The sequence below is a fragment of the Oncorhynchus mykiss genome, chromosome 1 (assembly GCF_013265735.2).
Source record: "Oncorhynchus mykiss isolate Arlee chromosome 1, USDA_OmykA_1.1, whole genome shotgun sequence".
Taxonomy (NCBI): Eukaryota; Metazoa; Chordata; class Actinopteri; order Salmoniformes; family Salmonidae; genus Oncorhynchus; species Oncorhynchus mykiss.
In genome coordinates, this window is record NC_048565.1 from 81,796,106 (window position 1) to 81,812,914 (window position 16,809).

At 40.1% G+C, this 16,809-nt stretch overlaps 1 protein-coding gene across 6 annotated transcripts; it reads left to right on the plus strand.

Moving 5' to 3' along the window:
- Positions 1 to 7,708: 7,708 nt before the first annotated feature.
- On the plus strand, positions 7,709 to 16,809 carry scdb (stearoyl-CoA desaturase b). 6 transcript variants are annotated; one of them, XM_021613655.2, is made up of 6 exons: positions 7,709 to 7,965; positions 8,235 to 8,475; positions 9,546 to 9,676; positions 10,926 to 11,131; positions 13,240 to 13,472; positions 14,343 to 16,809. In XM_021613655.2, the coding sequence occupies exons 2-6, from the start codon at positions 8,250 to 8,252 to the stop codon at positions 14,540 to 14,542; spliced, it is 996 nt and encodes a 331-aa protein (XP_021469330.1). In that variant the 5' UTR covers positions 7,709 to 7,965; positions 8,235 to 8,249; the 3' UTR covers positions 14,543 to 16,809. The 6 variants fall into 6 exon arrangements, with proteins under 6 accessions (XP_021469330.1, XP_021469307.1, XP_021469315.1 ...); XM_021613632.2 differs by having other exon boundaries at positions 7,710 to 7,965; positions 8,201 to 8,475; XM_021613640.2 differs by having other exon boundaries at positions 7,710 to 7,965; positions 8,206 to 8,475.

A 16,809-nucleotide genomic window follows, 5' to 3' on the forward strand; every position in this document is an offset into this window, starting at 1 on the left:
CAGTGGTCTGATACTCCTTCCATTTCAATATTATCGCTTGCACAGTGCTCCTTGGGATGTTTAAAGCTTGGGAAATCTTTTTGTATCCAAATCCGGCTTTAAACTTCTTCACAACAGTATCTCGGACCTGCCTGGTGTGTTCCTTGTTCTTCATGATGCTCTCTGCGCTTTTAACGGACCTCTGAGACTATCACAGTGCAGGTGCATTTATACGGAGACTTGATTACACACAGGTGGATTGTATTTATCATCATTAGTCATTTAGGTCAACATTGGATCATTCAGAGATCCTCACTGAACTTCTGGAGAGAGTTTGCTGCACTGGAAGTAAAGGGGCTGAATAATTTTGCACGCCCAATTTTTCAGTTTTTGATTTGTTAAAAAAGTTTGAAATATCGAATAAATGTCGTTCCACTTCATGATTGTGTCCCACTTGTTGTTGATTCTTCACAAAAAATACAGTTTTATATCTTTATGTTTGAAGCCTGAAATGTGGCAAAAGGTCGCAAAGTTCAAGGGGGCCGAATACTTTCGCAAGGCACTGTACATGTCTAGTATGTGAACATGGCATTAGCGGAAATGTTTTGGAGTTACCTTTTAGCTAATAGGCTGTTAGAGTTTTCATTTCCTCTTTAAATTATAACGTGGGAAGGTCAAAATAATGAAAAACTATCTACCAAATCTATTCATTTTAAAATGTTGATTACTTCTCCTTGCCATTATCATTCAAATGATAAGACAAGGCGTGCACATTGGAGCTCCCTGGGTCGCCGGTTTGCCTGCCCTGTCATAGGTTACAAAGATACACATATCAGAGAATGTTGACTTGAGTGGGAATATCCAATGTTTTAAATTCAACTGTCAATCTTTCATAGGAAACCTATTGAAATCCTAGAAATATAGATAATAGAATATGAATTCACATTTAAGTTGACATTCAGTAAAAAAAAGAAAAAAATGTAATACAACATTCTTTCAAGTAATAATCAAATCATTTGACAACCCTGTTTATAAGCTTTCAGATGATATCAAACCCATCCGAATTATATCAATCCCAACCAAATTATATCAAACCCAACCGAATGATATCAAACCTAACCAAATGATATCAAACCCAAACAAATTATATCAATCCCAACCAAATTATATCAATCCCAACCAAATGATATCAAACCTAACCAAATGATATCAAACCTAACCAAATTATATCAAACCCAACCAAATGATATCAAACCCAACCAAATGATATCAAACCCAACCAAATGATATCAAACCTAACCAAATGATATCAAACCTAACCAAATTATATCAAACCCAAACAAATTATATCAATCCCAACCAAATGATATCAAACCCAACCAAATGATATCAAACCTAACCAAATGATATCAAAACCAACCAAATGATATCAAACCCAACCAAATGATATCAAACCCAACCAAATGATATCAAAACCAACCAAATGATATCAAACCCAACCAAATGATATCAAACCCAACCAAATGATATCAAAGCCAACCAAATGATATCAAAACCAACCAAATGATATCAAACCCAACCAAATGATATCAAACCCAACCAAACGATATCAAACCCAACCAAATGATATCAAAACCAACCAAATTATATCAAAGCCAACAGTCTCATGGCATGGTGGGGTTGCAAAATGGGGCAACTTTGAGCACCTCTATCTTCTGGACGTTTTGGCATTCAGATTCAAAAAGTAACTTTCTGACCACTGGGCAAACATGTAAGGAAGGTTTCGATCAAATCAAAAGAGGTGCATTCAGAAAGTGATTGAATTCATATAGTCTATACCTTATCTATTGTACACTACACCTGTTAACGGATCCAGTGATTGAATTCATATAGTCTATACCTTATCTATTGTACACTACACCTGTTAACGGATCCAGTGATTGAATTCATATAGTCTATACCTTATCTATTGTACACTACACCTGTTAACGGATCCAGTGATTGAATTCATATAGTCTATACCTTATCTATTGTACACTACACCTGTTAACGGATCCAGTGATTGAATTCATATAGTCTATACCTTATCTATTGTACACTACACCTGTTAACGGATCCAGTGATTGAATTCATATAGTCTATACCTTATCTATTGTACACTACACCTGTTAACGGATCCAGTGATTGAATTCATATAGTCTATACCTTATCTATTGTACACTACACCTGTTAACGGATCCAGTGATTGAATTCATATAGTCTATACCTTATCTATTGTACACTACACCTGTTAACGGATCCAGTGATTGAATTCATATAGTCTATACCTTATCTATTGTACACTACACCTGTTAACGGATCCAGTGATTGAATTCATATAGTCTATACCTTATCTATTGTACACTACACCTGTTAACGGATCCAGTGATTGAATTCATATAGTCTATACCTTATCTATTGTACACTACACCTGTTAACGGATCCAGTGATTGAATTCATATAGTCTATACCTTATCTATCGTACACTACACCTGTTAACGGATCCAGTGATTGAATTCATATAGTCTATACCTTATCTATTGTACACTACACCTGTTAACGGATCCAGTGATTGAATTCATATAGTCTATACCTTATCTATTGTACACTACACCTGTTAACGGATCCAGTGATTGAATTCATATAGTCTATACCTTATCTATTGTACACTACACCTGTTAACGGATCCAGTGATTGAATTCATATAGTCTATACCTTATCTATTGTACACTACACCTGTTAACGGATCCAGTGATTGAATTCATATAGTCTATACCTTATCTATTGTACACTACACCTGTTAACGGATCCAGTGATTGAATTCATATAGTCTATACCTTGTCTATTGTACACTACACCTGTTAACGGATCCAGTGATTGAATTCATATAGTCTATACCTTATCTATTGTACACTACACCTGTTAACGGATCCAGTGATTGAATTCATATAGTCTATACCTTATCTATTGTACACTACACCTGTTAACGGATCCAGTGATTGAATTCATATAGTCTATACCTTATCTATTGTACACTACACCTGTTAACGGATCCAGTGATTGAATTCATATAGTCTATACCTTATCTATTGTACACTACACCTGTTAACGGATCCAGTGATTGAATTCATATAGTCTATACCTTATCTATTGTACACTACACCTGTTAACGGATCCAGTGATTGAGCAAGTGAACATGGTTACATGTTCGACGCACAATTGGCCTAGCGTCGTCCGGGTTAGGGAGCGTTTGGCCGGTAGGGATATCCTTGTCTCATCGCGCACCAGTGACTCCTGTGGCGGTCCGGGCGCAGTGCGCGCTAACCAAGGTTGCCAGGTGCACGGTGTTTCCTCTGACACATTGGTGCGGCTGGCTTCCGGGTTGGATGCGCACTGTGAAGCAGTGCGGCTTGGTTGGGTTGTGTATCGGAGGACGCATGACTTTCAACCTTCGTCTCTCCCGAGCCCGTACGGGAGTTGTAGCAATGAGACAAGATAGTAGCTACTAAAAACAATTTGGATACCACGAAATTGGGGAGAAAAAGGGGGTCAAATTCAAACAACCCCCACCTCCCCCCCCAAAAACCCCCAGAAAATATCAGATTAAAAACCAATCAGAAAAATATCAGGCTAAAAACCAATCAGAAAATATCAGGTTAAAATTAAACCAAGAGTGTAAATTGTATGTACAACATATAATTTGGGGTGTGCTTATATTTTTGCAATTACACACATTTTTTACATATCCCAACACCCCCTGAGACACCTGCAGGTGGGGTTACAGCCAGGGTTAAGTGCTTTGCTCTGGGATTCAAACCAGCAACCTTTTGGTTACTGGCTCAATGCTCTAACCTCGAGGATACCTGCAGACAATATATGATGTGTGGTGTTCTGTGTCCATCCCACTTGAGCAATAGAGAGTTTATTATCCAAACATTCTGTATACTGTACTTTATAGGATATTCAAGCCTATCTTGAAGGCCTTATTCTGACAGTTAGAACTGACCAGACAAAAATTATGTTTCCTTAACAAAATTAGAGAATGCATGCTTCTGCCTCTGAAGAGTTGTAAGATTGGATGGCTCATGGCATTTTTGAAAATTTGTCATGTTCCAACAGGTAAAATATGGCACGTGATTATAATTGAGTGTTTGATCATTTTAAGGATCCCGTTGTGACAAAATATAAAGTTAAAGTTCAACCAGCAGGGAAAATCCATGTATGACGGTTGTGCTCTGTGCAATACAGAACCATATACTATGTATTTACAACTCTTCAGTAGTGATATGAGATATTTATCTACAGTGTAGCTGTACCAAGTAAACTGTATAAAGTGGATTGAGTCATCCCATGAGTCAACCAACCTGATTGGAAGAGGTAGCCTCATAGTTAAAGAAGCGGTCTGGTAACTGGAGGCTTGCATTGTTTCAATCCCCAAACTGACTGGGGTGAAATCTGCAGGGAATGAGATGGCAGCCGGAGGTTTACCGGCTTCAACATCCCGTATGCTACCTAGCACCGTTGTGCACTAGAGCAAGGCTCTTTGCTCCAGCAGTCCTTAATTGTGTGTTAAGTGTCAGATTGGGTACTGTTACAGCAACAAATACAGGATTTTCATCCAAATGGACCAACAAATGAAGTTTTCTAGCAATGACAATCTTAAAGGCTTTAACAGGAAGCTTAAAATATGGTGTTCTTGATCCTTCCAATTAATTGGAATTTGAAAATACTTGGTCAAAGTTCAACCAGGTGGGAAACTCCATGTATGACTGGTGGTGCTCTACTCGTGCAAAAAGGGAAATATATATTATGCATCCATATATTTTTATTTCTGTTATTTTCAAGCAATGAAATAAGATCTTTATCTGTAGTGCACTGCAGTCTAAGCTGTATATGGTTGGTTGACTCATTGGAGCATTGAGGTCATGTTTCAACAGGTAAAATATGGGCGTTATTATGGTGTGTTTGCTTGATCCTGAACATGTGTTGACATTTGAGTCATTTCATTCATAATATCCCTATTATATAAACATGAGTCTAGGCTATAGGATGACCAATATTATTACAGCAAATAGGCTATTGAGGATTCAAGTTATTCAAGTGATTCATGAGAGTCGAATATATATATTTTTGAATATGTGAGATTCTATTCATAGTTATTATGTAATCATTATTCTGTAAACATGACATGAGGCTAACGTTACAGCTTGACTAACATTATGGCAGCAATAGGCTGCCTCTAACACTCTGTTGCTTCAAGGGATTCAGAAGAGTCAACAGAAAAGCTTCCATTTTGAATAATGACAATATGGAATACATACTCATAATGTCCTCATACTCATGTTGTATTAGATCAGGTATTCCCAAACTGGGGTACGCGCAATGCCGTCGGGGGTAGGCCAAATAAAAATGTGAATCACATTTTTTTTTAAATACGTATTTTTTTCTTCACATTTTCAAACAGTCCATTTATATTTTCCAACGGGGCTATACATTTGGGTGAGTTTTTTTTCTCACCTGCGAAGCCTCGTTTCACTGCCAAAATTCAAATTAAACCGCCGATATAAACCAGTGATATAACAACACAATATCAAATACAGGTATCCTAGACAAATAATTCATATCCAATCACATTAACCATCTCTCTCTCTCTCTAGCTGCTGCTCATGTTGGTATCTGTACTGATGGCGCAAAAGCCATGACAGGGAGACATTGTGGAGTGGTAATGCGCATGCAAGCAGTTGCGCCAGATAGCACTTGGGTACACTGCAGCATCCACCGAGAGGCTCTTGCTGCCAAGGGAATGCCTGACAGCTTGAAATACGTTCTGGACAATACAGTGAAAATGGTTAACTTTGTTAAAGCAAGGCCCCTGAACTCTTGTTTATTTTCTGCACTATGCAATGATATGGGCAGCGACCATGTAACACTTTTACAACATACAATGGTTATCAAGGGGTAAAGTATTGACACGTGTTTTTATATTGAGAGATGAGCTTAAAGTGTTCTTTACTGACCATAATTTTCAACAAAATGTCAACATTTTGATGCCATATTTATAATTGTATAAAATATACAATATGCAACCCATTTTCAACCAACAAGTGTCTGTGCCAATGCACCACACAACCAATAAACAAACCATACTGACTTTGGGCACTTCGATATCATGGTTTGCGTTTTCAACACCACAATAAATAGACTATGTCAATCTCGACAAACAGAAAATACATCCCTCCCTACCTTGAAGGCTTACCCAGTATCGAAGGCTAGGCTTGACAATCTCCGAATGTCATTCAAATTTTTGCTGTTTTGTAACAGATTAGTCTTACCATCCATCATTTGGCCGCTGCACAGTTTGAATTGACTGATTGATTTTATTTGTCAGTTCAAAAAAGACATATACACACAAATATTTTTAAAAGATACCGGGATTGCACAATAAAGTCGGGAACTTATTTTCATTGTGGTCCCTATTTTTTTTTACATAAATACCATTACATAGATACAGACACAAAGAGGGATGTCGGCCAAATGAGCCACATTTACATGTCCTTAAAAACAGCTATAACAAATTACAAAAACACTATTCCTTGTGCTTCAATGTGTAGCATATGCATAACTTTATAGTCTGTTTTTAATTTGTTTTTGTCTACTTTCCTAAAATAATAATTGTCCACCTCGCGGTTCAGCTGTCAGAGATTTAAGCACTACATGTCTCAGGGCATTGCATGCATAGGCCTATAGGCTATGATATTCATATTTGTATAAATATATACGGTGTATATAGCCTATATAAAGGAAGAGAAGCATAGGCCTAACCCCAGAGAGATGGAGAGAGATAGAGACATGCGGTGGCTTGCTACGTCACTGACATGCATTTCTTTATGTCAGATGGCCACTATGTCTGATATACAGATATAGACGTACAGAAGGGGGCTAATTTGTACATTTTCTCTCAGAATATTTTGTATAAAGATAAGCATTATATTGTTAGATTATAGGAGTAACTCTGGTAGGCCTAAAACAGACTTCCTCTCCTCAAGTTCAACTGTCAGAGTCAGTTGGAGCGTAGGTGTATACTGCCTTCACGTCATGCCTTTATATCATAGGTAGGCATACAGTAATTAAAGCTTAATAATAGCCACAAACGTTCACAAACGTTTCTAAGCTTCATTAGGGTAATATCAAAGTAAGTCAAGACATTGTTTATTAGAGAAAAGACAAGCAGAAGAGCATATGTAAACCAGGGAAAAAACGCACTACCCTCCCCATGTGACCCCCCCAAAAAACACAACCCTCCCCAAAGCAAAAAAAAAAAACGGTTTGACAACCCTCCCCTATTTTGGACCACCCCTGCCCCAATAATTTGTATTGCATATTACTGTCCCTAAAATGATGTATCATTCAGCTCCCATCACCCCACATCCTCTCCATGAACAACAAAATTATATTTTCCTTATTGTAATGACCAATTTATGGAAAGGTTACTGCTGGGCACTGACTTTGGAAAGGTGGTGTCTGTCTATCTAACTAGACTACGCCTATAAAACAAACAGCTATCCGACCATTGTGACACAAGTTGTGTAATTTGTGATCACATAAATTAACATGAGCGCGACTGTAAAGAAACAAACAGAAAAGGGGTGGGTGGGTGGTGTTATCTGGATGTCTTTCAACATTTCACTGCCAGGGGTTGTAAAATAAACATCAGATACGAAGGCAACCAATGAAACGATTAGGGTAGAAGTGGCATCAAATGCCCCTCGACCAATTGCAGTCTTTAAAACGAGGTCTGAAGATGAAACTCAGCAGCAGGTTAGGTAAGCGGAGTCATCACTACGAGTAGAGCTGACAACGCGTTCAATTGTCAACTTTCGCCCGAAGAAGCCATCTCCGCGTTGTGCCCATTTTGGTACGTGTTAACGATTCTCTTCATACCACGCAGTAAGTTATGTATTTGATGCCAGTTGATAGCAAATGATATTCGTTTTAGAGTAGCCTATGCTGTTTTAGCATTGCAACCAGTGATGCTTGCCCACCAGGAAATCGAGCACGCACTTTAATCTAGCTGCTAGCACGCACTTTCACCGTGTGAAGTGCGTGCTCGATTTCCTGGTGGGATGGACCATGATGCCGGTGTTTGTCATGTAAACTGAATAGCTATCTGTCCTCTTTTAAGTACAGATCTCGTCTCAACACTGGGCACGTTACAGAATTCTACAGCAAACATGACAGAGACGACAAACCCCAGCAAGCAACAAAACGGAGATGCCGTGATGCCAGAAACGTCGACGAGGGATGATGTTTTTGATGATAGTTATAAAGCAAAAGAGGGCCCTAAACCACCGATGAGACTGGTGTGGAGAAACATCATATTAATGTTTTTATTACATGTTGGAGCGCTTTATGGACTGATGCTCGTGCCCTCCGCGTCGGCCCTGACTCTGGCTTGGAGTAAGTATCACCATTTACTTCATGTGCCATTTTATTCAAATGTTCTTGTTCCGCTTGTATCGGTTTCGACGCCCTTTTCCTCGTTAAAGTTGTTGGTCTACGCAGCATGGTTTATCTGGTCGACCAGCGACAAGAGAATGTGCTGAGCCGGGTGATGCATTTGTGAAGTAGGCGTTTGGTGGTGTTACACCGACATGTTGCTACTTGCCCGCCCTCCTATAAGAATAGTGTTGAATGTTGGTAAATCTATTTCGGGGCACACCTACTCAATATTTTCCCCATGGAAATAACAAACAAGGGCCTATTTGGTGACTTCTCTCGTATTATATAATATGTAGCCTAACAGTTTATGGACCATCCATCTTCAATTGAAGACACTGCTCATAGGCTAGGCCTACTGTGGTGCAGATGGAGAGAGACTTTTGGAATGTGTGGCCTGAGGCACGTCTGTTCTAAATATATTTCTGAATTATCTTTATTTGCTTGTTTAGACGTAGGAAAAAACGTACAGGGGTTTTAATTCTGTTTTTGTGAGAATAGTTGGAATAGATAGACAGAACTCATGACTTGGATTATACTGTAACGAATACTGAACAACCAAAACTGTGTTTCCACTGTTGTCTCTCGCTCTAGCTCTCATATGCTGAACTGCATATTATTCCATTGGGCAAGACAAAGAACAATCAGCATTCCAATAGACATTCCATTGTGAGGCTACATGGCACCACAACAGAATGTCTCTTCTTTGCTGCCTGGACCAGTTGGATGTCCCAGGTTCTCACATCCTAAGCAGCCTTGTGTGACTGCACATAGAAACTAATTCAGCAGTTTTACAACAACAACCCTGAGAGTAGACATGCATGCATATGTGCTGCCATTGCCAGTTCCCGACAGAAATAACTATATAATGACAGAAACTAGGCAGGGATGGGGAACAGGCATGGGACATGATGTCCCTTGTAACAACTAGGAGTCAAATGTCTTTGTGTGTGTTTCACATGATTCTGTGTGTGTGAGCCAGACATGGGTGTCTGTATATCTAGCCTAATCTCTCTCTTTCTTTCCCCTAGCTGCTTTGTGCTTCTTGCTCAGTGCCCTGGGTATAACTGCGGGGGCCCACCGCCTCTGGAGTCACAAGTCCTACAAGGCCTCCACCCCTCTCCGAGTCTTTCTGGCCCTCGCTAACTCCATGGCCTTTCAGGTAAACAAAGGACAACTTTTTGAGTTGAATCAACTTTATTGAACCCCAGAGAGGACATAGTATAGGACCCCTACAGGGACAAAAACAGACACAGGCATACAGACACAGGCATACACACACATCATAAACTTGAAGGCTAAACTTGTGTGATCAACCAACATGGCTCTTCCAAAACACCAAGGTTCTTTCTCGAGTGTAGCTTCAATTAAAAGGCCCTTATTGTGTTGGCGTGTCTGTGAGGGAAAGTTAGAAACAGCAGGACAGAGAGCTAGCAGAGGCTACCGCCAAGTGCCAACCATTTAGCGGCTTTAGCCAGCCTTCATCAAAAAAATCAACACGACTACTTATCCAAATTTCATACAAAATCCCTTTGTGAAATAGACCCAATCTTATTCTAGAAATCTCCAAATTTTAGATGTATGAAGTGACCATCACGTGGCCCAATGACGACCTTACAAACTGATGACTTGATTTAAAGAAGTGACCAATGCAATCAGGTTAAGGGTTTGGTTAAAAAAGGTCTACGCTAGTCCCCACCAATAACGACAACTTAATTAATGAGTGACCCACTGTGCAATATGCTGGTATATAAAGTATGATTGAGTGTTAACAAATTTCCACTGGAATTAACGATTGCATTTAATCTGAGTGGGCGTTGCCTGTATAATCTGCGTTGTTGTGCTGACTGACTGATGCTGCCCAGTTAATCTGATGGTCACCTCTTAGTACACATTGTCTATTGAACTGTAGTTCTCTACTATATGTTTTCTAGGTGTATAAATGCATAGTATACTGTGCATTTATACTCAAGTATACTGTGTTTAAACCCTCTCTCTGGTGTTGTTCCCATACATATTAATATTAGTGTGTTCTGACATCTAAATTTCTTGTAGAATTACAGCATGGAGATGGAGATAAATACATGGTTTATCTCTATGGTACAAAGAACAGAAATGGGACAGCACTCCAGTAAATATACTTAAGTGTACATTTTTATTGCCGAACGTTCGGGTATGAGCCCTTCAGCTTGCATGACAATCAATGTTAATGGTTATCTCTATAGTAGAAACACCAGAACTGTGGATCTAGGGCCAAACCGTATATATCAAGCATCTCCGAGTAAGAGTGGTGATCAGGTTCTCCCTCCTACTCTGAGACGCTTAATACACATGCTCCCAGATTCCTGTGTTGCTTTTCTGTTGGATATAAGTGGCTCCTAAACAACCACATCACCACTTATTTCTTCCAGAACGACATCTATGAGTGGGCGAGGGACCACCGGGTTCACCACAAGTACTCTGAGACAGACGCCGACCCCCACAATGCAGTGCGGGGCTTTTTCTTCGCTCACATTGGCTGGCTGCTCGTACGCAAGCACCCCGACGTCATCGAGAAGGGCAAGAAGCTGGAGCTGACGGACCTGAAGGCAGATAAAGTCGTCATGCTCCAGAGAAAGTAAGATGACAGTTTTCCAGTCTATGCCCTGTACCGTCCTAGTTCCATGCCTTTCATCTTATATGCTACTTAGCCCGCACGTTTGTCAAAAGTTGCTCATGGTAGTGACATTTTTTTTTGGATGGGTGACCCCAGTGGGAATCGAACTTGCGATCTTGGTATTGCAAGCCCCATGCTTTACCAACTGAGCCACACAGGATGGTATATTGTCTGTTTGTATTATCTGCTGTAAAGAGTTTATTTAGTCGTAATGCGCATTTCTGTGAAAACAGATAAAACGTTATCTTAATACTTAAAGATATTGCTTTAGAGAGATTGCTGCTCTTCAAATGGGATCTTTTGATAAAGCTTGACGTAACAGACTATCTCCGTCAACGTTGTTATTTTATCACCTGTTAACTTTATCAAAAGATGACATTTGGGAGCAGCAAAACTTTGAGCCACATTCCCTTTTTCCATGTATTGGATCTTGTTCTTGGATGTGCGTAAAACCCTCTCCTTTCATAAGAACAGTTATACCCTCAGACCTCCAATTATGAACTGTTTGTTTGTTTTGAGGAACTGGATTCTTGTTGTACTTTAAAAAAAAATCGACATACTGTAGCTTGCTGTCACATTTCAGTTGGAAGTATTTTTTTTTAAAGGCCCAATGCAGCTGTTTTTATCTCTTTCTGGGTAACAATTAAGTACCTTGCTGTAATAGTTTCCCATTAAAACTGACATAGCTTTTTAACAAACTATTTCTCAGCAAGAATTCTGCTAGGACTGTCTGGGAGGGGTCTAAGTGGGAGGGGAAAACTTAAAACTAGCTGTTATTGGCAGAGCTGTTCGGAACTATGTCTATTAACCAATTTACCGGTCTATTATTGGTCTATTAACCAAGCCGAAACTCCCTCCCATGTAAACAGGCTGATAAGAAGGTCCTGTGTAGATTATATTTTCAACCAGAAAGTATCAGGAAATAACACTGATCAAAATTGTTCACACTTTTTCAGTGTTAGTTTCATCAGCTGTTGTACAATGTGATACAAAACACAGTAAAAACATAATTTTTGACTGAACTGGGCCTTTTTAAAGGTGGCCCTGCCAAGGCCTTTGGCAGTACCCTTGCTTTGAATCATGCAGTGTTATAGCTAGAAGCCTATTTGCATTCTGGGAAAGTTGCACAAAACCTCCACTGGCAGTGGCACGGCACAGAATGTACCACAGAGGGGCAATTTAACACTCATTGAACACTTGAAAGACCTCTGTATAAAATCCACCATAGAAATCGGTGGTTACAGAATGAATGTCACATCAAGATTCGGACTGCATGTGACTAGTGATCAGATGATGCCATTGAGTTTTGCATTTCCCCCTCTCTACCATAAATTGTCAATGCAAGATAATCAAGCAACCCAAAACCGTTGTGTTCCACATTATTGTACGTGTGTATGTTCTGTAAGACCAGTTACTCGTCAACGTTTAGATGTATTTGAATTCATTGTCTATGCATGACAATATCGAAGGCAAACCAAACTCTTGAGTGCTCCACACAAATGTTTCATTGTTAGGACCAGGTGCTTTCCTGATCATGTGGTTAGCTATACTTCTGTGTATGTTGCATGAGAGTAGCCCCAGTAGCTTGACTGTGCTCTCTGCACTGCTGCTCTCTGAACCAGTTTCCCCATTCTAGTCACGGCCACAGGAAGTGGTAGTCTGGGTCGCGGTGGCCGTGACGGCGCTGGTGGCTGATCTTTTGATAAGAGCTGTCATCTCTGCCAGGACCTTGATCAGGCCATACCCACACAAAGTACAGTGACTGGCTGGCCATTGGTCAACATGCAGCAAGTGCTCTTGGACGCAGTCCCAAACTAGTATCACCACAGCTCTTGTAGAAAAGGGTGATTTAACATATGGTGGTAGACACAATCAACCGATCAGAAGATTTTGTCCAAACGTGTTTTTTATGTGGACTGAGAAGTAGGTGTGACGTACCGCAGTGTAGTACCTCTGTTTATGAATCTAGGTGCTTGGGGTGGTGACTTTTCAGCGTTAGTAACTATGTTTAGATTCAAACAATGTCTCTTTTCTCAGTATATCTCTAACGTCTCATCTCTGCCTTCTAGGTACTACAAGCTGTCTGTGGTCCTGCTGTGTTTCCTGGTGCCCATGTTGGTACCCTGGTTTCTGTGGGATGAGTCCCTGTGGGTGGGCTACTTCATCCCGTGCCTCATGAGGTATGCTCTGGTGCTGAACGCTACCTGGCTGGTCAACTCTGCCGCTCACATGTGGGGCAACCGACCCTACGACCGCAACATCAACCCCAGTGAGAACCGTTTCGTGGCCTTCAGCGCCATCGGTAAGCCCGCATCATCTTTCTCTTTAAAGGGAGTGAGGGGAGATCCATTCTCCAGAGTTGGGATCAATTCACAATTCCATTTAAATTCCAACACAATTTTATATGAATTATCACTCCATATAAACATTTAGGCTTGCTTAGATTGATCTTTTTGCACAGGGAGCAGTGGCTTGTATTTCGCAACCAACCCCAGCACTATAAAGTGTTCTTCATAGCGTAAGAAAGGCTCGGACCGTAGAGATGTATGTATAATAAATTAATGCAGGTTTCACAATTGGCAAATCTGAAATGGCACCCTATTCCCTATATAGTGCACTACTTTTGGGTGGAGCAATACTTTTGGCCAGAGCCTTGCACTCTATAAGGAGTATAGACACAGCCAATGACCATTTAAATCATTTTGGTGACCCCACTGCAATTCACACCTGACTCTGAATACCACTGTTCTACTGTAGCCTCTTGTCTGTAGGAGCTGCCTGTTTGTCAGCTATGAAAATCATGCTTTAGTTGAATTGCTTAAAACAAGTTGGAATTGTAAGATACTTACAGCTCTGGATGTAGAGGGCTGCTGTAGTTGGTGCATGTTTTTGAGTCATCTAATGCTGGTTCTTCAAGTTGGAGACTATAATTAACTTTGTTGAATCATGTGTTTGAGTACTAGCCTCCCACCAAGACTGAAGTTACCCAGCCCTGTTGTGGAACTTCTCAGTCTCCAAGTGCTTTAGTTTACATATCACCTGTACTCTTATCAAATCATGTTTTCAAGCCTATTGGGGGGAAAGTAACTCTCATAGATGCACAACTATAGCACATCAGCCTGTTGGTCTTTTTAACATTTGTATGGAAAAAAATGCCCTGGTCTCCTTTCAGGTGAGGGCTTCCACAACTACCACCACACCTTTCCCTTCGACTACGCCACCAGTGAGTTCGGCATGAAGTTGAACATCACCACCGCCTTCATAGACCTCATGTGCTTCCTGGGCCTGGCCAAGGACTGCAAGAGGGTGTCCCGCGACCTCATCTCGACCCGCGCCCAGAGAACCGGTGACGGCAGCCACAAGACTGGCTGAGTAATGTTGTCTCAACCGCCTCAAACTGTTACGGACTTGATAAGACCGATACCAGATATGTTAAAACGGGCCAAACCAACGAAAGATGGAAAGATAGTAGCTGTAGTAAATTGCAGCGATGATGGAGTTAGTAGTGCTGCACATAGTAGTGATCAGACCATGGTTCATTGATGTTTCATTTCTGTATTATTAGTTAAAAACCTATTCCTGAGTTCCTCAGACTAATATTGGCTTTAAAACGGTCCTAGACCTTTCAGTAAATTGTGTATTTTTTTATGTTGTGTTTTTTAAATGAATGCTGTGTGAGGTGACTATTAGCCAAAGCGAGCTTATAGAGTGGCAAGGCTGGGCATATTGGCACAGACACTGGAAGAGTCTTGATTAGAGAGTCTTGTTATCTGTGGAATAGCCTGAAGTGTGTGTGGCGGAGCTAGATGGTGTAATGTGTGAAACATTACACCAACCAAACTACCTGCCTGTGCCATCTGTGCACCAACAATGAAGATGGAAGAATATTAACCTCTAATTTATTCATGTGCTATTATTAATTAACCCTCTGTGGCACTTTTGAAATTGTTAAGTGAAAAAAAATAAGGAGTTTGGGGTTTCTTGACATGAAGGCGAAGCAGGCAAGTTTTGTTTTGATCACGTTTCGTTCAATTCAGACAAAAAATAATCTCTTTGATATGTCAGGACCGATCTCTCAATCAGTCGCGCTTTGCTGACGTTCATTTCATAAGAGTGGAGTAGTCTTAAGTCCTGAGAGAAGTCCAGCTTTTGTCAAGTTCAAAATGTAAGTTTATTGATATTTTATTTGTTTTATCAAGGCACCCACCTTCAGTCTGATTTTACCGTAAGCTGCTGTTGAAACAGCCCTACCTACTTCATAGTCAAAGTACTGTTTTAGCTGTCATTATATACCAGATCCTATTCCATATAGGCTGGCATAGAAGTTCACTTCTGCTGCGGCATTACACATGAAAGCACCAGTGGTCTCCTCCTGTCCAAGTTGCTCTTAACAGGAGTCTTTCCTCCTTGTAGAAGAGGATGAAGGAAGTTCTCCAAGTTTCAAATGGCACCCTATTCCCTATATAGTGCACTAGTTTTGACCAGGGCCCAATGTGGGCTCTGGTCATAGGTGGTGCACTATATAGGGAAACGGGTGTCATTTGGGACCTACATAAGGTCTCGGGGTCATTTGTGTATAATACGATTTATACCTCTGGTGTGGGTGAAGGTGCCTGTGACTTCAGTTGGTGTTTTTTCCCATCCTGCTTCACGGAGACACCTCTGCACTGAAATGTAGTGAAATGACATACTGATCAGTCTTTATTATACAAAGAAATACTTGTTTGTATTTATTTTTTACTCTTACTGCAGTTGAAATACGAATATGGGACTTCTGTCTCCCTTCTCCAATAGGACAATGTGAAAAAAAGAGGTTATGAGAGCATTTGCCTCTCGATATCTTGAAGAAAAATATTTTGTCAGGACTCGCCCAAGATGCCTTATGGAAGTAATGTTATGTACTTTGCTTGTAGACATGGACATGTCTAGAAAAATATGGATGCAACATAGGGGAGGGAAAGAAAGCGCCAACAATTGATGTCCAACCAAATGAACACTCTAGGAGTGATCGTGAAAAACTATAGGAATTCCACTTTCTAGGAATGAGAGATTTGCTTTGGTACCGGGTTGTTATTTAATGACTGTCTTAAAAAATATATTTATACTTGAAAGAATATCCCAAGATGCAAAAGTACGTGTGTATGTATGAGAGAATATCCCAAGATGTACCGTATGTGTGTCTTATGTATGAGAGAGAGCTAGAGTAACTGATAGCACTTATTTAAATTGGAAGTGAAAGGAAAGACCATATGATTTGCATCTAGGGATATTCTTTCAAGTATCAGAAGATTTTGATGAGGAATTAGGAATCAATTTTTGCATAATATTTCAACGAATGTTTTGGCTCTGAAGAAACAAGATTCCAGATTAGTTATGAACTCATCAAATTGTAATAATATTTGTCGCACTTTGGTCTACTTTTTTCAGTGCAATTATTTTGTACAGTGTTAACTTCTTGAAGTCTGAATGCCTTAAAAAAAACTGCCGCATTTATTTTCAAGGAATGTTTTACCCACTGTATGTACCGTAAATAAACCAAATTTTCTACATGTTGGAAAGTATGTTCTGCTGTCAGTTTTGTTGTAATTCTGTAATCTCTCTGTTCCTAATTGAATAAAAGACATGTCGTTGTCTTAGCA